General features: G+C 33.6%; 1 protein-coding gene across 1 annotated transcript in view; it reads left to right on the top strand.

The window, feature by feature from the left end:
- Positions 1 to 809: 809 nt before the first annotated feature.
- The window catches only part of LOC129218167 (probable G-protein coupled receptor 158), a 49,337-nt gene continuing 26,476 nt past the window's right edge, over positions 810 to 23,670 (top strand). Inside the window, exons 1-8 of the mRNA XM_054852381.1 lie at positions 810 to 2,647; positions 4,431 to 4,816; positions 6,141 to 6,255; positions 6,879 to 7,226; positions 9,532 to 9,600; positions 12,322 to 12,431; positions 14,161 to 14,396; positions 18,747 to 18,888. Of these exons, the coding sequence (XP_054708356.1) occupies positions 2,285 to 2,647; positions 4,431 to 4,816; positions 6,141 to 6,255; positions 6,879 to 7,226; positions 9,532 to 9,600; positions 12,322 to 12,431; positions 14,161 to 14,396; positions 18,747 to 18,888 (1,769 nt within the window). The 5' untranslated portion in view covers positions 810 to 2,284. The remainder of the gene's footprint in view (positions 2,648 to 4,430; positions 4,817 to 6,140; positions 6,256 to 6,878; positions 7,227 to 9,531; positions 9,601 to 12,321; positions 12,432 to 14,160; positions 14,397 to 18,746; positions 18,889 to 23,670) is intronic.

Consider the following 23,670-nt stretch of genomic DNA (forward strand, 5'->3'; position numbering starts at 1 on the left):
CTAACACGTCTTTGAGGATATTTCCATTGCGAAGAGATAAAATGGAGGGAGTGAAGACTTTCATTCGTGAAAAAAAAACCCAAGTCACGTGATAGATTTTAAAGCAAAGCATTGTAAGAAATCAGGTTTCTTTCGCTGGTTTCATGCAAACCATGCCAACCATTCGTCATTTTTGAGTCACATGACTTGGTGTCTTTGACTTGGCCACAGCTTTTGCTAAGCCAACGATTGAACTTGATCCCTCCATTTACTCATTCCTGCTCCATGAACATCTATGGACGACTTCCTTCATTTTAACAATTAATATTTTCAGATGTTTTGCACTCTGCAGCACATTTCTCTGATCATTGTTGATCTCTTGGTTTCGGCATAAATGGTGTGTAATTTGTTTTACATCATCTTTTCACCAAAACAGTTAAGGGACTTTTCAAACCGCTTATTTTCTTTTGAAATAGTCACTTTGTAGAGTTTTAATTTTACAACCTTCCGAGAATTGATCATCTACCTTAGGTGTTTAATTAAATGATAAAATAAGCTGTTTGTATGTGTTTTGCGCACGTCCCATGTAAAATTTTTGTTTTGGTTTCACCGTAATCATTACTGTAAAATCTTCAGTAATAAGTACCATATGTTTTTCAGTAGAAACCTACATACATGAGAGAGGTTACTGTAACGAAAACTGTAAATTTTACCGTAAAATTTGGGGTAGAATATGCTGTAATTCATTAATGTTAATGTAAAATTTACGGTACATTTTTTTCGTTTTTTATAGTAAACTTTTACAGTAAAATAGGATTTTAGGGTAAAAAGTACCATAAAATTTAGTTTAATTTTGTTTTTGTTTATTCACCGTAAAATTTTCTAGTATAATTTGATTTTACGGTAAAAGTTACTGGCAACATGGATGCCAATAACTTTTACCGTAAATGTTCCGAATTTTTTTTCAAAGTGCGCAAAAATGTCGGTATAATCGTTGCACAGGTTTTTTATTGTTATTTATTAACAGAATCCAAGCTTCCATGTTTTTTGCGGCAACCAGTTAATAATAATTTTATTTTCATCCGTTTCATAATTATTAATTCATGTATGAGAATTTTACGCCAGATGCCAATATCATGATTGATCCTTTAATCGCTTTTGATTCTTATATGCTTCAGAAAGATAGGGTTCATAGATAGATAGATTGATAGAAAGATATGATATCATTTTTTCATTCCCGTAGATAAAGAAATGGTATCGAAACCAAAACAAAACAAAAAAAAAAAAAAAAAACAGAAAACCCTTTAAAACTAGTTGCGCAAAAATCCTGAGAGCATGGATTGTATTAAGTTAGGGATGTTTCCATTCGGTCGTCTGCGGAAGAAAGACAAAAAAAGCCTAGGAGACAAACATTTTCCCATCTCAAAAGACTGCTTCATTGTTTTATTTTTGATCTTCAGTACAAAAAAAGAAATATGAGACTTAACAAGAGAGTTGGTGCATTGCGAAAGGTCAATACCAAAGTTCAGCGTGGCCGAGGGTAGCCTAATGAAAAAGGAGCTAGACTCGGATTTATAGGTGTCCAGGTTTAGAGCCCGACACTACCGAAAACCCATCAAGTACAAGCTGAGTACGTGTGTGTAAAAATTCGCGGGTCCGAAAGTCCTGTGGTAGGTTGTTAACAGTAACCATGGATGCTAGGGTTGGTAGAGACTTCCCGAGTCCCTTCAGAACTAAGCTTAAATTATGAAGGTGGTGCTGCCTTCTATCAATGCCATGTTAGACTCGTGTCGTAGAGTCCTTACTCAAGAGTCACTCCAAACTCGATACGTGAATGGGGTTTGATTCTCCTGAGTAGCATTAAGAGCTAGAACAACAAGATCCAACATTAAGGGAATCGAGTTTTATGAAAAAACAATTTACGAATGCATAATTAATTTTGCTCTGGAGGAAGAAAATACGTGAGACTTCAAAAGACTCCTTGCAAACTATATCTAATAAGTGTGGAACACGATTGTGCATATGTAGCAACCGATTAGTGTGATTCATTTGTATGTCTGAGATGTGCTTTCTATTTCAGAAAAAAAAAAAAAAAACACGACGGCGCATATTTCTAGCAACTGAGTAGAGTGATTGATATGTATGTCTGAGATGTGCTTTCTATTTCAGAAAAAAAAAAACGATGATGCATATTTCTAGCAACCGATTAGTGTGATTCATTTGTATGTCGGAGATGTGCTTTCTATTTCAGAGAAAAGAATGATGCCGGAAATCTGATCGAGTGTCGCCGAGCCCTTGGATCACCATGGGTTGCAGTGCGGCCTTTGTTTTCTGCGCGATCTCGAGCCTTGCGATGGGGGTCGCGCGGGCAGGAATCCCGCCCTTCCCAGTGTCCGCTCCGACAGGGCGACCAAGGCGACCTGAGCACTTGCGGCCAGACGAGAAAGTGAGGTTGCTAGCTGAACGTGAAGGAGCACTGGCAGCCGCCCTTCAAGTCATCGAGAACGTTGCCGCTAACAACTCCACTTGCCGGAAAGTCTCTCTCAGAGATTTTGCACTTGACTGGGAGCTTAGCAAGATGACGATATTCGACAGGCAGATGAAAGCAGCTCTCCGAACGGCTAACGTCCTTAATCATTACTTCCTTACAGCACCTAACGACACTGAGGTCAGGACAAACTTCCTAATTTAAAACCTCAAATTATGTTTTAAACGTTTAGGAATCTGCAATTAGGCAAAAATACGGTAGAGTCCCGAAAACGCGGCTTAACGTGGATCGATAGGTAGCAGGGGTCTCAGTGACCGAGCGGTCTGAGTGACTGCTTGACATTGGCACACTTGAGGCGGTGGGTTCGACTCCCACCCTCGCTCCGGTTGTACTTTCCCATCTTTCTGATGTAAATTCTTTCATGTGTTTTATTATGTGGGTAAAAAATATATATATCATACGTAAGGGAGGCAAGGCACACAGGTTGTAGTCCTCATCAAAAATATACCTGTGCAATTAAGCACCAAAAGAAAGAAAGAAAGGTGGCAGCGATTCAAAATGCCGAGTTATAAACAATGTGTGTGATTTTTTTCGTCCTACCCGGGTATAGCCGAGTTTTCTGGATTCGGCCTCGTTATCGCGTGTCGAGTTTTCTGGACTCTACTGTTGGTAGGCAGCAAAAAAGTCAATCAAAGTTAAGATCAATTACAGAGTTAAAACTCGAATGCATCCAATACAAAAAGAAAAAGACTCACGCATTTTAAAATAAATTACGTATTTTACTTTTGAAACATAAAATGCTCTCATAGCCTTATATTCTCCATGAATATTATGCTAGCCAGTGGAAAATTGAGAATAGAAGAGTACTTCTACAGTAAGAAGTTTCAACTTATAATAGATCTGTGTAACTCAGACAAGAAGGAGTTTTTAATTTTAAGACAAAATTAGGGAAAATTGGTCGATATTTTAGTTTTTTACATTTTCGACCACTTCCATCTCAATAATAATTTTAAACAACAAATAATAACTTTGCTGCAACTTTCGCTGTTTACAACATTCCTTTAAAAAATATTACAGTTAGAAATAATGGGGCAAACTACCTAAACATTATTGTTTTTTTTTAATTCTAACTTAGCACTATTAAAGTGCAAAAAGTTTTGCTTTCAGCAAAAAAACTGTTTTTTACAAACCTTAACATCTTGTGACATACGTGAATATGTCTAAACACATACTGCCATAAGAAGTTAAAAGACAGTATCTGCAAAGTGAGTTTTTGAGATATTTGTAGAAGTGCGTTATGAATTTCATATTAACAATACTGAAATGCTGGAATTTGAAGCATTTTTCGCGGTTTATTTACAGTGAAAACCAAATTAGCAAGCTTGTGCAATAAAGCTAAATTACAATCGATGAAAAACTGAAAAAAAGGGGGGGGGGAATTAGCAGATACTGCCCTTGCTTCCAAACGACAGAATAGGAGAATCTACTAATCATAGCAAAAAAAAAAAAAAAAAATCTTCAAAGTACAGTTAACTCCCGATTTTCCACGGAATAGGGGGGCACGGTAACCGCAAATAAGCGAAAGCAGCAGATAATCCAAATAGGTAAAAAAAGATACTTAGTGTATACAATAGATAAAAAATATTAACACTCACACTTACATCTAAATTATAACTAAAAACATTGCTGCATTGCATCTACTACTGTAGAAACAAACCATGATCTCAAAATTAAAAATAAGAAATTGCTGTTACAAATTTTTAGTCTTCAAATGTACGTATTATTTTTAATTTTAATTTAATTTAAGTGTAGTATTTTTTCTTATTTTGTATCCATTATTATTTATTTTTTTTAAATTATTTTCTAGATTATCATTTAAAATGATGCGTTACTTGAAAAAATTATTTTAGCATTTTTAACTATGACTACAAAACGTCCATTCGTGTTCTTCCCTCTCTTTCAGATTGACGCACTTTTTTTTTACTCTCTGGTGAAAACGAACGTGGAAAGTGATCTTTCATTGTCAAGTAGCAGCATTGTTTTTTCTTCTTCGGACTCGGGTGAGTTCTTTATGCCCTCAGCACACAGAAGAAATGATGGAGCCGTCCGGACATTTAATTTAGGAAGTTCGCTCCTAGATCGATGGTCTGGAAACGAATGGTTCTGGATTCTGGAATCAAGAAACTTTTCAGAGCTTTTTGATCAGATAAAAAATGGATCGGACCTGATGGTAACCACAGAAGACGGTTATTGGTCGGCTCCGTACATTGATTGTAATTTAACAACTACATGGCATGTCACTTTCAGTGCTCCTATTTTTACGAAAAGCAATGAAGAATTTTATTTCAAGTAAGAGCTTTATGAGTTTTCTTTTCATTACCCGATGTTTTCCATTCAAACAGTTTAACAAGTTCATTGAAAAGGTATTATTTAACACGAAATGGTGAAAAAATGCATTTCATTGCAGCTACAATATTTTTCTTAAACTTAAATGTGAAATTAGTTCGAGTAATTGAAGACTTCCCTTCGAAAAGGGGTCAGTTTCATTTTAAAAGCTCACAAAAACGAAACGTTTTTTTAAATTCGTTTTAAATATTTTGAACTTATATTTAATAATATATTAGAATATATCTCTATGAAACCAATTTCAATGACATTTCAATCAAATCTATGTTACCAATGCATAATGAATTGCTATACGTATGAGCTCTCTCATCGTAAAAAGTGGAACTATCTCCTTCGTTACGTTCGTTAGCTAACATACTGTTCGCTAGCTAACGTACAATAGATGACAAAAATGTTAAAAAAATGAAATGAAAAATTTGCAGTTACTGCCATTTACCTGCCCACGGCAGTTTACGTCTTATCTCCCAAAAACAAAAACAAGTTCGAAAATAAAACTAATTTGATAAAACATTTGAGTTAGTACATTAGAAACACGGCATATAACATGTAGAAAGCGTGTATCTGTTCGTCTACCCTGTAATAACTTTTGAGGGATTGGTCCATTATTAACAAAAAAAATTTTTGTTCTTAAACTCTTGTCTAGCGCACCATATTCCGGCGTTTCATTTTCTGCTTGTAGAATGTTTCGTTCAATATGGAGCAGTTCAATAGAAAAAAGCATTTGGCTCAATCGCAAAATCGTTATCCAAATAAATTCTACTGACAGGCGCGGCTTTACTTTTACACACATTTTAACGGAAAGAGCAGCTGTTTTAGAAAAAAAAAATCTCTGCTAGAGAAATTCAAATCCTTTGCTATAAAAAATTAATATCATTACTTAAAAAACACTTACCCCCAAAATTTGAGAAAATTTCATAATTTTAAAACACAGTTTAAATTTTTTGCTTCATGAAGTAAAAAAAAGTTGTGATTAAAAATCCAAATGATTTCTCCGTAGACTTGATTCATTCACACATCATTTATAAATTAAATAGATTTTGATTGGATGGTATCCGTTTAATTTATAAAAATTCAAAATGACTTATTTTTTCACAAAGAGAAGAATCGATTTAATTCTTTCATGCAATGTTTTTTATTTGCAACCGGATAAATGTCTTGAATATTGAAAAATCATTTCGAGCCCGTTTTTCCACTTCATTCTTAGCAACATATCCGAGTGTCTTTGCATAAAACCTTTTTTAAAAAATAACTATAGATTATTTTATAGGGGTGCAGTCTCCGTGAGTGTGCCAGTGGCTGATGTCGACATTGATCAGTGCGATGGGAATGTCCACCTCGCTACCTTTTCCAATTCTCACCACTGTGATCTTACTTCGACTCAGGTTAATATTTACACAATCTTAAATAATATTTATACAATCTTAAATAATATTTCTACAATCTTAAATAATATTTATACAATCTCAAATAATATTTATACAATCTCAAACAATATTTATACAATCTCAAACTCTTAAGAGAATACCGCTAAAAATGTAATTTGCTTTTTAATTGTTTTGTAATACAGTAAAATTTGGAAGTAAGAATGAGTTTGTTTCTTTAATTCAAAATTTAACTTGTGAGATAAATTAAAGGCAATAAGTATGGATTTTCCTAAGTTTGTGTCATACCGTATTTAGGAGTGAAAGTGTTGTGTGGCAGAGATTTTTGAAACACATTGCGGAAATTTAATGATAAATACAAGTAAATTTTTATTTCAAGTAAATGTTAGTTGCAAGTTGCACACTAACATTAAATATGACACATTAATGTCTAACCAATTTTTTGATGGCTTTTTGAATAATTAACTCATCCAAAAATGTTTTAAAACCAGTTCCAAAGATGTAAGGATTATTTTTTTTCCTTTTAAAAAAGTGATTTCATGCTACGATAAGGCTCGGTAAATTTTAAAGAAGTTCAGAATATGTAAAAAACTTCTGTCTAAAATGTTTCTTTTTTTTTGCAGTGCTTGCCCATTTCTGGCAAAGGTTTTCGTCGGGGAGCCTATAAATGTTATTGTAAGCCCAATTATTACCCGATGTCAGTTGATACCCAGCGTCGTGGAGTTGATTACTACGATGGTGAAGTTATTGAGACAGCCTATGTAACTAGTATGCTTAGTGGACAAGACAAGTTCTCCAATAATTTTCGATGCCTTCCTTGTCGAGTGGGATGCGACATGTGTGTTGGTGATCAACCATGTTATGTGGAATATGACCTCTTGTTGCGTAGCTTAGTTCTGTGCTTCCAGAGTTTTTGCAGTACTATCGTTGTTATATTGATAGTTGTAGTTTTCGTTTTGAGAAAGACTAGGGTAAGTATAAAAGTTATAAATTCTTCTATATTTTTCTTTAAGAAATTAATATATGTAGGTATCCCTCGTATAACACGGTACTTGTACAACATGGTTTTGATAGTACACGATACCAAATTTGCGATTATTATAACACAGTTTCAATTTACACTGTACGAAACTTAATTTAATGCTTTATGGTTTTGATATAACACGAAAGTTATGTTTAAAATAGATGGAATTTCATTTTTGTTTAACACATTCTGTTAAGGAGATCCGGGACAAATTTTGAAAAAAATTGTTACTAAGCTGTTTAGAATTTTGAATTTTTTGCACTGATTCACCATCTATTTCATAAGCAAAACCATAACATAAATAGTTTTTTTTTTTAAGTTTTTTTTTTTTCAATTTAATTTATTAAAAAATAAATGTTGCTTTAAAACGCTAAAACTCAAAATATTCTTGATCAATTTTCAAAAAATTTTGCACAAATATTTAAGAATTTTTTTCGGTGATTTAAAAAATATTAATTCAATAAAAAATAGAAAATATTTGAAGAAAAATTTCGAAAAATTCGAAAAAAAAATCCTATTTTTTGCAGTAAACTTTTTTTTTTCAAATTTGCCGAATAAAAAATAAAGTAAACTATTTGAAAAAGATACGCTCCAAATTTCATTATTTTATCTTTATCAGTTCTTTAATTATAAGAGTTTGAATGTAAAAACTCAGGAAAAATTGCATAATGGCGAAAAACGTTAAAAGTTAATATAATATTAGTTAAATGCATGCAACAAAAATAATTATATCTTTACTTCTAACTAAGATAGAAACAAGATTCAAACGTCCTTTTAAGCACAAAAAAACGAAGAAGTTTTATAAATGGTAAAAAAAAAATTGCAAAATGTGTTGATTTTTGTGTCCCGGACCTCCTTAATGCTTGATAATAACTCTAATAAGTTTTTACTTTGTTTTTATGATATTTGTTTCGATATAACACAGTACACATCCATTGATTCACATTATTTCAAAGTTTCGCATAACACGGTTTCGATACAACACAATACATATTGACATTATTTTTACTATGTACATGATTAATTAGGGTACAAAATAAGTTTAAAATTTATTTTTAAAATGCCCGTATAACACGGTTTTGATACTACACGGAACGAACTAACCGTGTTACGAGGGATACCTGTGTATATATTTTCCAATATGACAATTTATTTGTTTCAAAAGAAACTATCTATAATGCTTGCATGCACCAAGAATTGTAACTATGTCTTTTATTAAATTTTATTTAAAATGAAGCAAAAGCAGTCTATAATAACACTAAAAAATGTATTTAAAAACATTGTAAAAAGGGATCACTTTATAGGTGAGAAAAAAGATGATTCTGTATTCAATCAATCTTAATTCACCATCAAACGACAAAACTTTGAATTTCATTTAAACTTGTGTATGAAATGAAAAACAGAATCTTACAATTAAATATCGTAAAATGTTAGATTTACGTATGATGCATCAGTCACCTCACTCAGACAATATTAAGTAACCAGAAAGAGAACCCAGTTCAATATGCTACAGCTATGCAGACGATTTTCCCTGGCAGTTGTCTCTTTAGAGACTAGAATCATTGGTTTTCGTTAGACAATACTTTTCTCTGTTCCTTATCCGAATTTGCGAAGTGGATACATCCCGACGACGACTTTTTAGTTTCCAATAAAGAAAATCCATGTCCATTATCTACGTACCCCCCCAGTACGACTTTGTTACAATTATGTAGGCTGCCGATACTTCTTGTTTCCTTAAAGGGGTTCTTACCTAAAACATAGTTCCCTATCAGGTTTGAATGACAACTATAATTCAAAGTTCACGTCGCGTTGTTTAAATTAAACGTGATTTACAGGTTCTTACAAGATGCTATTCGCGGCACTTTATTTGCCTTACAAGATATCTGAACAAACGGTATCTTTCAAAAGTGTGGACTGAACCCTGTCCGATTGACCTGGGCTGGGTGTAGGATAAAAAAAAAAATCTGAAAATATATGCTTTCAAAACCCCTTCTTAGCGTTGAGATTTTGTTTTTGACTAGTACATTTTGTCTCGAAGGGTTTTTCATCCTAAAGCTCACTCATCATTGCATTGAAAAAGGGAATCCTTTAAACCCCGAAACACGTGTCTTCAGTAGTCTTCAGATTTTGTGTAATAAAACGTTGCTACATGTTATTTTACAGCATATGTGCGATTCAAAAACGTTTGATACATTATTCAATTCTTAGATACTAAACTATATTATTCATAACTATTAAATGTAATATTGCAGATATTTTCTTCTTCAATGTGGGTGATGCTTGAAACAGTACTTGTTGGTGCCCTTTTCCTTTATCAGACGGTAAGTTTATCAAATTTACTTTACTGAAGTCACTTATGATTACTGGAAGACAATCTTAATCTAGGTCGAACATCTATACTATGCTCAGACCATAGTAGCAATGTCCTTTTTATATTTATTTTAGTTCCTTAAAAATAACGAATTTTATTTTCAAAAGAATCAAGAAATTCATTCAAATATTTAAAAAGCTGAGATGTTTTTATTTGTTGATTAAGAAGTATTTGAAAGAAAATGTATTTAAAATTGCAAAAAAATAATTATTAAATAAAAACAAAAAAACCCCGACTGCGTAAAAACAAAAAAAAAAACTAAAAAGAAAAAAACCCAGTAGTTTGGAGTTTTATTAAGTATCATTGAATAACTACTCCAGTGAAATAGTTTAATAATCGATACACATATAAGACAAATCATCGTAAAATTTAAATGGGATCCGACTGTTGATCCTTCTATTTTGATTTTGAATTTATGATTTGTCTTATGGTGTGTATCGATTATTAAACTATTTCAATGGAGTAGTTATTCAGTGATACTTAATAAAATTCTAAACTACAGGGTTTACATATTTTTTTTTTTTTTTGATTATCACGCAGTCTGGTTTTTGTTTCCATTTAATAATTATTTTTTATTTTACCTTTTTTAGTTAATATTCATTGACTTAGTTATTATGATCACAAGAGGGCTAATTTCGCAATCTTGTCATTTTATTGAGAAAGTTTATATCGTGAGGATTATTAAGTAACTTTACTCGGCTTAAAGCTACATATGCTGGATCTTTAGCAAAAATACGCGAATTTAAGTCAACCACAGCTATATTAACAGCGTGGAAATGCATCCCCCTCCCCCCGTCAGTCAAATCTTTCTCCCAAAACTAAAAAAGCCCGTCAAGAGAGTACACATCGTGAAATTCAGTCCCCTGAATCACGACAAAAACAAATGCAACATGTTAGAGATGAAAATTGCATTACTACACTTAGTAAACAAAAAATTCAGGCACTGAAAACGCTAAAGCTTGACCACGAATAGAAGGCGGATGACCTTGAAGCGAAACGTCATTTCTATTATTTGTAATAGGTAGAATCTGCCAGAAAGCACTGAGTAGTAAGAGGCATGGTCTCGCTAATCCTATCTATTCCAAAAAAAAAAAAACAATCTATCACAAATGATACAAATGATGTTTTTGCTTCAAGGTCATCTGCCTTCTTTTCGTGGTCAATCTATACCTGCATTTGTAGCACGCTGTGTAGCATGTGGGTGCGACACGATCCCCAACTGAAAATATGGCTACTGGTTGTTGATTTGGTGAATTTTGATTACTGTCATGTGTTTAGTGACACTCCCAAGGTTAAGAAAAATTGATTGACTTAAGATTTATCAAAATCGGCCAAGGGGTTTAGCCTGTACTACGCCACATAGGAACAAACATACATACATAGACTCATAAAAATATTACCCTCCTTTGCGTCGCGCACGCGCAATCGGGTAAAAAGGAAGCAATTGTGAAAGCAACTTCAGATTCAATCTCACAAATTGTTAAACCTTGTTTTTCAATACTTAGCTGTTAAAGACGGAAAGATAAATAGGATAGTGCAGAATTATGACAGAACTGCCAAGCATCGAAACTTTTGAAAAAGGAAAAGAAAATTTAAAAGCAAAATAAGTATTTTTTAACGTAATATTTTATCGGCTTTGAAATATGATATGTTACTTAAAAGTGCAAAATAATTTAAAGGAATTATTATTTTTTTATTCTTCTAAATGTTTCTGCAATCAAACGGAGAAAAAAATGTAAAATATTAGCATTTCAATATTTAATTCTATCCAAGGGAAAAAAAACTCTTCTTGTATTGCTCTAAACAAAGATGGTTATTGGAAAGTACAGAGACTATGTGAAACCATCGAACTGCGTTTTTTTTTAGATATTAACGCTTTGTTGGTAGAAGGTTTTATTAAAGCTTTTAGTATTCGTAATTACCTTGTTTTTGCTTACAGAATTTCAAACGTAATGTCCCAAATCTGTACATAAAACACCGATTTTTTTTTTTTTTTTTAAATTTTTACCGAACAGAGTTTAAAAATACATAAATATCATCGGACTTTCGAAATGTTAATTTGTTCTCAAAACATACACCTTAGCACAACTCTGAGGTTGCAGTATATCATATATGGAACAGCAAACTTGAACGACAGCAATTTAGAGCTAACTATAAACGTTTTTTTTTTTTTTTTTGTTTTTTTTTTTTTTTTTTTTTTTTTGTTTTTTTTTTTTTTTTTTTTTGTTTTTTTGTTTTTTTGTTTGAGATCTCTTTTGAACTTTAATATTCGTTGTATTCATTCATATTTGATTAAAATAACTAAACTTTTTTTGTCCTAACCGAATACGAAGCTGAATTTAAAATGTGTTCAATAAACACACATAAAGCTACAAGGTATCATCTCATAGCCGGAGCTACGTCATACTTGCAAGCAAGTACGAAACAGCTCGTTTCACAGCATCCAGAGACGGTAATTTTGCCCTTCTTCGGGCTCAACAAGGAAAATTTTGAAAGACCCCCCCCGCTCCCCCAAAAAAGAAATTGCTGTCTTCAGGTTCTAAAAAACGAGACGTTATGTATATTTACTTACAAATCAATATAACTTTCAATCATTGTCACTTCAGCTACTATCCTAAACCAATCTTTTACTAATTAAATTCTCAAATTGCTAAAAGATTTTTCCTTTCAGGTTATCATTCGTTATTTCGAGCCAAACGTTATTACTTGCATGTTAGAGCCATGGTTTCGTGGATTGGGTTTTTCCATTTGCTATGGAGCAATTACTCTGAAAATATACAGGTAATACTCGTACAATTTTTATTTTCATTTAAAAACTCTTTTTAGGAAAATTTTAATTCCAATTCAATTATTTTGTAAGTTCTCATAGTTGTTAACATCATGAATATTGTTTTAAATTTTACTATCCAATTAGACAGAATCTTACGTATAATAACGACGTAGTGGGGAAGAAAAAAAACAATCATGCAAGCATTTATCTGGTATTTTTCTCTCATGGGTGCCCCCCCCCCCCCCTGGCGCATTTTTAATATTGGCAATTACTTTTCATTTATTCATTGCCGTCCTGTGGGTTACATGGAAAATACTTATTTGGGGAAACCATATGTTAATTTATTATTATTATTGAGCAAAAAAAAACTTTCAAAGGAAAAAAAACAAGTCATTAAACAATAACAAAAGTTCCATTAAAAAGTAAAATAATCCTCAAAATATTTAGATAAAGATAAAAATGCAGATAATCCGCCAAATAAGAAAAATATGCCATTATATACCTTGAAATGTTTTATTGAAACAAGCCGCAAACTAAATAAAACAACAGTAAAAGCTATATTAAAATATTTAAAAAAAATGCGGTCAATCACTATGTCGAATAAACAGTAAAAGTTCCATCAAAGTGTAAAATGAGCAAAACAGAAGCAAACATGGCGAAATGTAAACGTTATTTTTCTCTTTTCGCCAAGATAGAAAGGAGAAAGTAGAAAAATCACCCAGCCAAGTGACATTCCTATAACAGAAAAATACCATCTATCTTTGCTAAAGATTTAACTTTTTTTCTTTTTCTTTTTAAAAATATTATTTGGTGTACAAATAAGTTTTAAAGGATTTTTTTCCAAATTTGACACTATTGTGAAAAAATCGTTTCATGTTTATTTTTCGAAGCATTGTCCATCGTTGGCCACTACCTTTTCCCAGCATCTTTCTGGCAATTTTCGAAGGACATCTCGAAAATCGATGAGTCTATTAATGCGATCCACGAAGTGATCTAATTTTGGATTTCTTCAAAATAAAGGAAATGCTGATCCTCAAGAGCATGCGTCATTGACGAAAACAAATACTAGTCTGAAGGGGCAATAAATAGGCTATGTGACGGGTGGGGTAGGACTTCCCTTTTCAGCCTATAAAGGTATGTTTTGACCGGCTACGCAACATGCGGCCGAGCGTTATGTTTAATTAAAAATTAGTAAAATTAGGCAAAATTACTTTGTAGTTCCTCTTCAAATGCATTGAGTTCGGTTAAGTTTTTTTGTACTCTTCTTTGTCCAATATAGCCTCCAATTCGGCATCTTCAAACTTTTGTGGTCGTCCATCGCGCTTTTTGTCATTGGTATTAAAATCACCTATTCCGAAAAGTCTATACCAAAACTCATATGTGGAAATCGGTGAAGCATGTTCTCGTAAACTTTTTGCAGCTTTCAATGGCCTTCATCTGCAATTTTCTTCAAACGGAAGCAGAAAAGTAAACGTCCCGCAAATTGTGTTTTGTTGGCACAAAAGTTGACATTTCAGAGCACACAAAAACTATCTTGTTTAAACTTCAGCTAAATGTCACATACTGAAAATGAAAGCCTAACGATGAGGTTATAAAATGAAGTTAGTTGCAACACTGTCCGTTTCGATTTAATACTTGTGACGCCCTCTCTTTAAAATCCCTTTAAAACTAATTTGTACACCAGATTTTAACTTTTTCAATTCAAAAAATTTACATTTCTTAACTTCTTTCTATTTTTAGAATTCTTGCTGAGTTTCAGACAAGAAAAGCGCATCGCGTGTGTGTTCGTGACAAAGATTTGCTCAAGTATCTGATGGCTATCATAACAGTGGTGATTGGATATTTGTTAGCTTGGACGGCTGTTATCATAGACAATATGGATGAAGGCTATAGTGTCGTTGTTCATGAGCAGACGCCAATGGGCCTTAAATACGTCATCTGCAGAGCTCTGTGGTGGGATTACGTTACTGAAGTTGGTGAGACGACGCCATTTGTATATTCAGTTCGTTCAAGCTTTTGCCTTATGGGTCATTCCATAGTGACTAACGTAACATTCGCAGCTGATTTTCAAACTCTTTTTACTCACACCGGGAGTAAAAATAAATGTGTTTTGGTTTAATATGCAGATCTAAAATTTACAAGGTGACTGTTTTTTTTTCTACCAAGAATTTGAAGCAAAATAAGCGCTAGCAGGTGTTTTTTCACCAAAAAAGGCGTCATGTAACGTAACATTTTCGCAACCATGAGAAACAATGCTTATGTTACGAGCCAATTTTTTCTGAAACTTACGCAGACATTTAAAGTGGGCCGATATATTTGTAAGAGGTAAACAATCTATTTTTAAAATCGTACTATAGATTTGTTACAGACGAATCTTTTTTGGCCCTAAATGGTACTTTTCCGAAAAACTGTGTGTGACTAACGTAACCATCGAATAACAAGCAATGAATGCATATAAAAAACCTTTTATAATTAATTTCTTGCTCTTATATTACTTTTACACTTTTTAGGAACTTTCTTTGTGTTGTATTATGGTTTTTTCTTTTCTTTTTTTCTATATTAGTGTAAGAAATTGAATGGAAGGATCAGTTCAATTAACTCAATTTGAATGTGCGAAAAAAAAACAAATAAAAAAACTGCTTTTACAAACTGAATAACAACATTCTTGGTCTAATTAAATCCTAAATATCTCTCTTTTAAAAAATTAACTTTTTGCAAGTTGGTAGTTTTACTGAATTCTAGTGTTCTGCTGATATACTAGTTATCGTTATAAGAAACTCCGTAGTACTTTTCAATGGCATATTATTTTTCAAGGTTTACTGATTCATCGAGCGAATAGTGTTGTGCATCCTTTTGAATTAAAATGTAATATTGAAAAAAAATATTCGAACGTTTTATCAGAATGCATTTTAATTCCAGATATCACCGAAAATGTTTGAATTTCTAAATGATCATGCTTGCATTTTCTGAAATATATGACAGCAGTGCTTATTGTCACTGTATCATGTAACATCTTCAAATGTTTTCCAACGAGCAGCCGTTACTTCATTTTAATAATAGGTGGAGATGTATTTTCTAAAAAATAGAGACGTTCTTCTATGTTAAGACTGTATTTCTATTATCTTAATTCTTAAGCCTGGATTCTTGTGTTGAATGCACATTCAGCAGAGTACCCATTTTGCTTTACTCACTTTTTTTCTTTTTTAATAATTCTTTAAAATTGGAAGTATCTTCATAAAGACCTTTAAAAAAGTATTTTTCTAAGTAAACAGAAGGTCTACAATGTAATATTAGTGGTATTTTTCACCCTTTATTTTTTTAATCAATATAGAATGCCTACATATTCAAAATTGTTCAAGAAAAATTACATTAAATTAAATAAATTTTAAATATTAGCAGTCATTTTTAAAATGTTACGTTAGTCACATGTAAACCGTTACGTTAGTCACAGCTCAAATGTTACGTTAGTCACACTAATTATTTTACATCTACTGATACTAAAATGAATATTTTGCACTTTTTAGGTAGATATGACACAGATGTAAGAAAATAAAAAGTGCTGTTTGGTTCAATCATATGGTTTAGTTTTTAAGCAGAAAATAGTACATTTTCGTGACTAACGTAACGTAAATATTTTCAGTGAAATAACCAAACTAATTAAAAGACTTATCTTATAATGCATGCAAAAAGAACAGTCAATTTTATTGGGCCAACATCTATTCATTTAGAATAAACATAGTTCTTTTAAAAATTTGCAAAAATTTTTACATTACACAAGAAAACGTAGACGCATGTTTTTTGCACATCCTACGCCTTTTCTACAACCTCGCACGTTTTGAGCCAGAAGAAAAACACCGAATGAAATTTTTGCAAACTGTTATTGGATTTATGTACTAGAAAGTATGCTGAATGAAATGATAGGTCACAATTAAGGTTTTGTGGAAAAAAAATTTCTGAGGTTGAGGTTGACATTTCTATGGAATGACCCTTATTCATAAAAACAATTCCATGATTTAGACCATTTAAAAGGATCTCGCGATATTGTTTATTAAAACTAAGCTCTTATTTTTGAAACAGTTATTTAGGGCAATGGACGATTTCCTAAGGATTTAGCATACCTTCAAACATAAACGTTTTTTAATACTGAATTTCGTAATTTACATTCACGAAATTACGTTCATGCGCTAAAGCTGCAACATTATTTTATTTATCTGGTATTTTAAGGTGTTAGATTAACAAAATTCTTGCTGTTTAGTTATTTTTGTATGTTGCTATCGGGATATTTTCGACAAACCATCAGTCTTACAGCTTACTACTGAAAAAAGTTTTGTCGTTTGAGTGTAAATAAGAGTTTATTCGTGCTCGTTCACTTGGAAATAATTGTGCTTCGGTTTAAGAATACTATTACGCAAAAAGAAAAAACTATTTAAGCTTTAACGAGACAATTTCTGAACTTTCCTGACATTCACAGTGTGATTTGGAAATCTGTGGTGTTCCCATAGGGTATATTCCATATACGCCGTATAATCTGAAACATATTTCAGACACATAGCGCATACCCTCAAGCTTCAAAAATTTTCATATTATGACATGTGATATGATCGCATGCATATTGTGCGTTATGGATTACTGGGAGTATACCCTCAGAAAATTTGATTAGAACATCACTGCTGCAAATAACCGAACTGTTTAGTGATAGAATAAAATTATCGTTTAAATATGTTTTAAAGGAAATATTTATTTAAAATAGGAACCATTTAACTCGATATAGCGTTTTAAATGATTATAGATTTTTTAAATGTGGTTTTGTACCTGTATCGAAACTGCTTTAATGGCTGGGACATCATTGTAAAAAGCTCCTTTCATTGCAGTTTTCAGTTTCTGGAGCAGAAAAGAGTCACATGGTTCCCCTGATAACCATGGCCTAGTGGTTATCACGTTAATCAAGAAAATCTAGATCCTTTTCATCTGCTGAAATTATGTCTTTGCAATTCACTACACGATTAACTTTTTGATCTTAGTTTAAGAGATGTGATGGAACAAAACGTGCACATACAGTCGAGCCCGCTTATTAGAATATCGGTTAAATGAATATCCCGCTTAATATAATACATTTTTTAATGTAAAAACCAATGTAATGTGTTATTTTGATCCCAGATAATGGAATATCCCGCTTAATAGAATATCTTTTCGTGGCAAAATGCCTATTCCGTTAAGCGAGTTCGACTGTACCTTCCTTTTACCCAAATCTTCTGTTACTATTTTGCATATTGTGCAACAAAATGAATTGAATTCTTCTGCCAGCATTCTCACAGTACAATTTGAATCTTTAGGGATTATTTCATATAATTTTTCCATTAAATTTTCTCGGTTTGAGACTTCTGGTAGTGAAGGTCTTGAATCATTTAAATCGTCACGGTCATTTTTAAAATGTGCAAGTTACGTGTAAACATGAGTGCGACTGATGCGATCATCACCAACAAATTTTTATGGAGTTTAAAATATTAAAGTTCTGCTTTTTTTAGATCACAATGTGTATTGAAAGAGGTATAAAGTTTCTTTTTTTTAAATATGATTTTGCCTTTAATTTTGTTCATTATGTCTAGTCTTTCGAACTCATTTAGGACTTTTAAAATACTGGTTGTAGTCGACGAATACATTTATTTTCTTTTTTAACTGCACTATAGTCTACAACAGTCCAGGTTACAAAGTCCTCAAGTGAATCAATACACCTCTGGTGTGCTGGATCAGGAATTGCTCGGCTCCTGGTCTGGATCAAAAAAAACATAACTGTATTTAAAGCCCTCCAACCGGTTAAACTACAAATTGTGGTAGGTACGGGGAACCCTGGAGTGTGATGTTAAGTCCAAAGCCGTCTCGACAAGTCTCCTCTAATGAACCCGATTTCGTTGAACTATACTTTTTCTTTGGAGTTATTCCCATTTCCCGAAGGAGTTTTCACAATTATTATTATTTCTATGCTTATTAAGTTTAGAAGCAAGCTATAAAACCAACTGGAGCCGTCAAACTGTTCAATTACACTAAAACAAAAATTGATATAGTTTCATAAACTGATTTTTTTTCTTCTGTCAGACAAAAAAATATTTTATGAGCTCTTCTCGATACACTTTTTTGTAAAACAGAAGGATAAATCATATTTTTTCCTCCAATTTGGCTTTATAACTAGGGTTAAAAAATAACTGTGTTTTATTTAAAGTATAATATTTTGATGAAACATTGTTTCAAGTATATTTATTCTAATTTGCTGTTTTTAGTTGAAATACTACTATATTGAGCATAATATTGTTTCTCCTGCTTTTTTACAGGCGAGCTTCTTTTTCTACTGTTTGGGGTGTTCCTTACATATAAAGTTCGCAATGCGAAGTCTGATTGCTTTCACGAAAAAGAAATGCTTGCGTGGTCCATTTATATCGAAGCATTGGTCTCGCTGCTTATGTACACTATAAGGTAATTAATGTTATCAATGCAATACAACTTTCTCACAGACAAACCATTATTTTATAATTGAAGCTAAATTATTGAACGGCGATTCCTTGGTAACGGACGTATAACTGATGCACAACCGGCTCAAAGAAAAAAAGAAAAAAACTCAAATCATGCTACATCCTTATTTCAAAGCATAAACTATATGGAGATCATGGGTTTTAATTCCATATAATGTAATTAAAATTTGAAGATTTGCAGAAACGATATTTAATTTACTGATTTATCTATTTTTGCTCTGTAATGGACACATCTCATAAGAAAAGTCCCCCCCCCGTTACTAAGTCTCCCCCCCCCCTCTCAAAAAAAATTCTTATGTACTATTTCTGGAAATCTTCAAAATGCAATTGCGATATAGGGAGGTAGACCACTTGATATTAACCAAGATGACCAAATTATAACACCACTTGAGTTTACATCGAAATTAACAATGATTTTCCCTCAAAAAGGGGCAAAAGACCCCCGTGGGAACCTCCGAATGCAACCAAAAGAGAATATGCGCAACTAAACCCCACTGGGAGTCTACGTACCAAATTTCAATTTTCTAGGACATACCGTTTTTGAGTTATGCGAGATACATGCGCACATACGCACATACAGGGTGCGGAGAAAGTTCCCACAATTTTATTACATATTTCAATAGGCTGTAACTAACACATAATTCAACAAATCAACAAGTTAAAGCAATAAAAACTCTTTATTGAAACAATACTAATAACATTAAACAAAAAATTATAACAACTGTTCAAAATTGGCTCCTTGGGCTTCAATACATTAACGGAGCCGCAGTTTGAAATTGCCGACGATGCTCGCGCGCGCTTCCACCGTTATCTCATTCCCGGCACGCCTCAGAGTCGTTTTGAGCATGTCGACCGTGGCGTATCGTTTTCCCGATATTTTTTCCTCCGATTGACCACACCGAATAATCTATCGGACTGACGTCCGATGAGTTAGGGGGCCAAACATCCGTGCCATAAAAACCTGGAAACAGATTTTCGCAGATGGCAATTGTCGATCGGGCCGAATGCGCAGGAGCCCAGTCTTGTTGGAGTGTGAATCCATCTTGGCCAAAGTGTTCTGTTACCCATGGCCTCAGTACATCGTAAAGAACCCGAAACTGATAGCTCATAGCATTAATTTTGACGTTTCTGTCAATGAAAACAAGCTTTGTCTTCCCAATGGCACAAATGCCAGCCAAGAACATTACGGAGCCTGGAAAGTGACTGTGTCCGATGATTTTTGCATCAGCGGTCTTCTTTTGACCCTTCTAAAGCAGTTGGCGATTATTTTAACGGCTCGATGGTGAAGATCTTCTCATCGGTAAAGAGAACCTTCGAAAGGCGAGCACCAGCGGTCAAGCCAAGCATCCGTCGAGTTTTTATCAATCTTTTCTACTTCATTGTGTCATTGAGGAAGTGAAGGCGATTGATCTTGTAAGAACGAAGCCCCAACTCGTTTTTCACAGTGGTTCGGATGCTTTTTTCGCTGATCTCCAGTTCTTTGGCCATCTTTCGCATTGAGTGCTCTGGATTGCGACGGATGCGACAGCGGATCTTCTGCACATTCCCTGGAGTCGTTGCAGTGATTGAACGACGGTCTGTTCAGTCTCCTTGTAGCGTTTCACAGCGTCATAGACTGTTTTACTCTTGAATCCAGTCGTTCGAATAATATCGGTTGTTTTCATTCCCTTCTTGTGTAATCCAACGAGAGTAACACGCACATTTTCACGATTCATAGCTCACTAACTCAATGAACTAACAAAGAACAAAAGATTAAACCTCAAATACTTTTAATGCCAATAAACAATATGTGCCAAATAAATACGATTTTAACTCTAAAACAACGATTTTAACGCTAAAAAAAGTTTTAAACAAAATTGTGGGAACTTTCTCCGCACCCTGTGCATACGTACATACGGACGTCACGAGAAAATTCGTTGTAATTACCTCAGGGGTCGTCAAAATGGATATTTCGGGTATCTCTACGTTCCGAGGCATATATCTACGTGTGGTCGGGTCGAGAAAAAAAATTCAACATTCATTCGGGGGTGAAAAATATAGAAATTAAAGCCGATTTTTGAGTGAAAATAATTTCGCGAATACAATACTCCCTTTTTTGTAAAAGGAAGTAAAAAGTGATTTCAAAAGGAAAACAAAATAATCATTTTTTACTAGAAAATTCCTAAAATAATGGATGTTTTCGTATTCCGTTGAGCTACCTACCTCTTGCGTGAATGTACGAGGCGATCGATACAAGCAAGCATTTAAGCATAACAGTCTCCTATGATCTACGTCTTCCCGTAAGTGTCACTTATTCGATCCAAATCGCAGGCTGCCCAACTTACCGTCCCAAGCGATCCTAGGTATGCTCGATCTGTGACAAATCAGGGAATTGAGCAGGACAGAGAAGGTAATAATGTGGAAGAGGAAGTCCTCTGACATCCTTGCTGTATGTGACAGATTAGTGTCCCGTCAAAATACTGCTCCCCCCCCCCGGGGCGCTAATTCATATACCGTAAACGCGGGCTACTTTGGCCCATATGTTGGAATTTTTCTCATCTTTTATCAATAATTTTGAAGCTATTCCTATTTTCAAGCTGTAGAAATATTTTTTTACCCATCTAGAATTCTCTCTATTCAATTTTTGAATAGTGATCATTTTACTTCCAAGTATTTTTACCATTTTTTACTTCCGTTTACAAAAAGGAAGTATTGTATTCGCAAAAAAATTTTCACTCAAAATTCAGCCTTAATTTCCATTTTGTTCACCCCCCGAATTAATGTTGAGGTTTTTTTTTTTTTTTTTTCAACCCGACCACACGCGGATAAGTGCCTAAGAACGTATAAACACCCGAAATATCCATTTTGACATTCCCGGAGTTAATTACAACGATTTTTCTCGTGACGTACGTATGTATGTACGTATGTCGTAAAACTCAAGAACGGTATGTTCTAGAAAGTTGAAATCTGATACGTAGACTCCTAGTGGGTCTAGCTGTGCACCTCCCCTTTTGGTTGCATTCGGGTGTTTCTAAAGGGGTCTTTTGCCCCTTTTTGTGGGGAAATCATTGTTAATTTCGATGTATACTCAAGTGGTGTTACAATTTGGAGGACACTTGGCGATATATCGCCAGTCTTTTGGTCGTAATATTTTATCGCCAAGTTGGCGACAAATTTGGCGATTTTTTTAAAAATCTTGTTTTAATTTGGCCACTAGTGGTGATATTTAGAGTAAACTGTTGAATCAGATTAAAATTGCAAATAATGGGAAAATGACATTAAAATTGGAGTAAAAGAAAGTCATGTGATGCATACATCAGCTCGTTGTTGTTTTTTATTTGGGCCAATGTTACTCTTACGTTTGGGTTACTTTGGGCCCACGCTGGTTTTCCCTATTTAAAATCATTTTAGAACTAACTAGAGTCAAAGAGAGACGCATGTTCATAGGAAAAACTATTTATTTGAAAGAAAAATACATTTTACAAGCAGTTTGAGTTACATATTTGTTTTAATAATAATTAAGAATTTTTTAAAATGTTTGTGTAGACCGATTGTTGTCTCAGCCATTACGGATGGAGAACTCTCATCTTTTCATTAGTTTTGGAAGTTGAATAATTTATTAAGAGTACACCATTCGAAAAAACAAAGGATCCTAAAATTTTAGTCACATCAAAAACTTTTTTGTACATTCCATGCTATCAGCACTAGCTCCTTCTCTCACATGAACAGCTATCCCTGGAAACCTGAGCTCATTCCATTTTGCAATAACAAAATTCCGTAAACTTGCCAAGAAATTAAACAAAATTTGAGAGAAGTAGATTCAACTGTGGGGTCAGCGTTTTTTAAACTCCAGCAACTTTTAGTTCCTCTTCATCTTCCATAATAAAAGCCATGTAACTGAGCCCTGAAGATTTGAGTCTGTAATCGCTATCTTAATCCGTTGCCGAGAATTACACGTTTGTTCTTGTGTTTTTCCTGTTTACTGTCTTACTTTTAGCTATTCTTTTCTTTTCCAAATCTCTCTGACGAATTTTTTAAAGTTTTTAAGGCTGGCCAAAGTAATTTTTAGGTGAGGAGATATGTTGTTATTCTGAAATTTTTAAATAAAAACCTTAACAGAACTGAGAATTACAACTACGGCATAAAGTATTCAATAGTATTCATAAATAGGTACTTAACAAACTCTCAGCTGATGTAAAACTGCTTCTACATGTTAAAGTTTGAGAGGTTATGAAAACACATGTTAGCACAAGGAACGCAGAACCACTAGTGTTACTTATTGAGCAGAGTACTGAGCTACTTGGAACATATTACCGAGTGCTAAGGGATGCTCTCTAGTGGAATATGTCAAAATATGTTAAGAAATTGCTTCCTGAAGTTTGACAGAGAACGTTGTATCTTTTTCTCAACTTGGGCCATAGAGAAATCCTAGGGCCAAAGCAGCCCCAGTTTACGGTAACTGGAACATGACACTAACTTACCATTAGGCTGTCATGGTGTAGTGGATTAATATTAGGAGTGACCATGTTTCATATACGAAGCAACTCAATAGTATCATACCAACTGCATGTGCAGTGTGCTGCTGAAAAGCAAAGGCACTACTAAGGCCTTCCCAACGTGGTCTCCACAAGTCGTCGCTAAAGATTTTATCTCTATTCATTTGGTTGCAGTTTAATACCGTCGGGTGGGATGCTACTCCAAATGAAATGAGTGTGAAAACAATAATCGTATACCTTTGTTTACATTT

Source organism: Uloborus diversus, chromosome 3 (genome assembly GCF_026930045.1).
Source record: "Uloborus diversus isolate 005 chromosome 3, Udiv.v.3.1, whole genome shotgun sequence".
In the NCBI taxonomy this organism is placed as follows: domain Eukaryota; kingdom Metazoa; phylum Arthropoda; class Arachnida; order Araneae; family Uloboridae; genus Uloborus; species Uloborus diversus.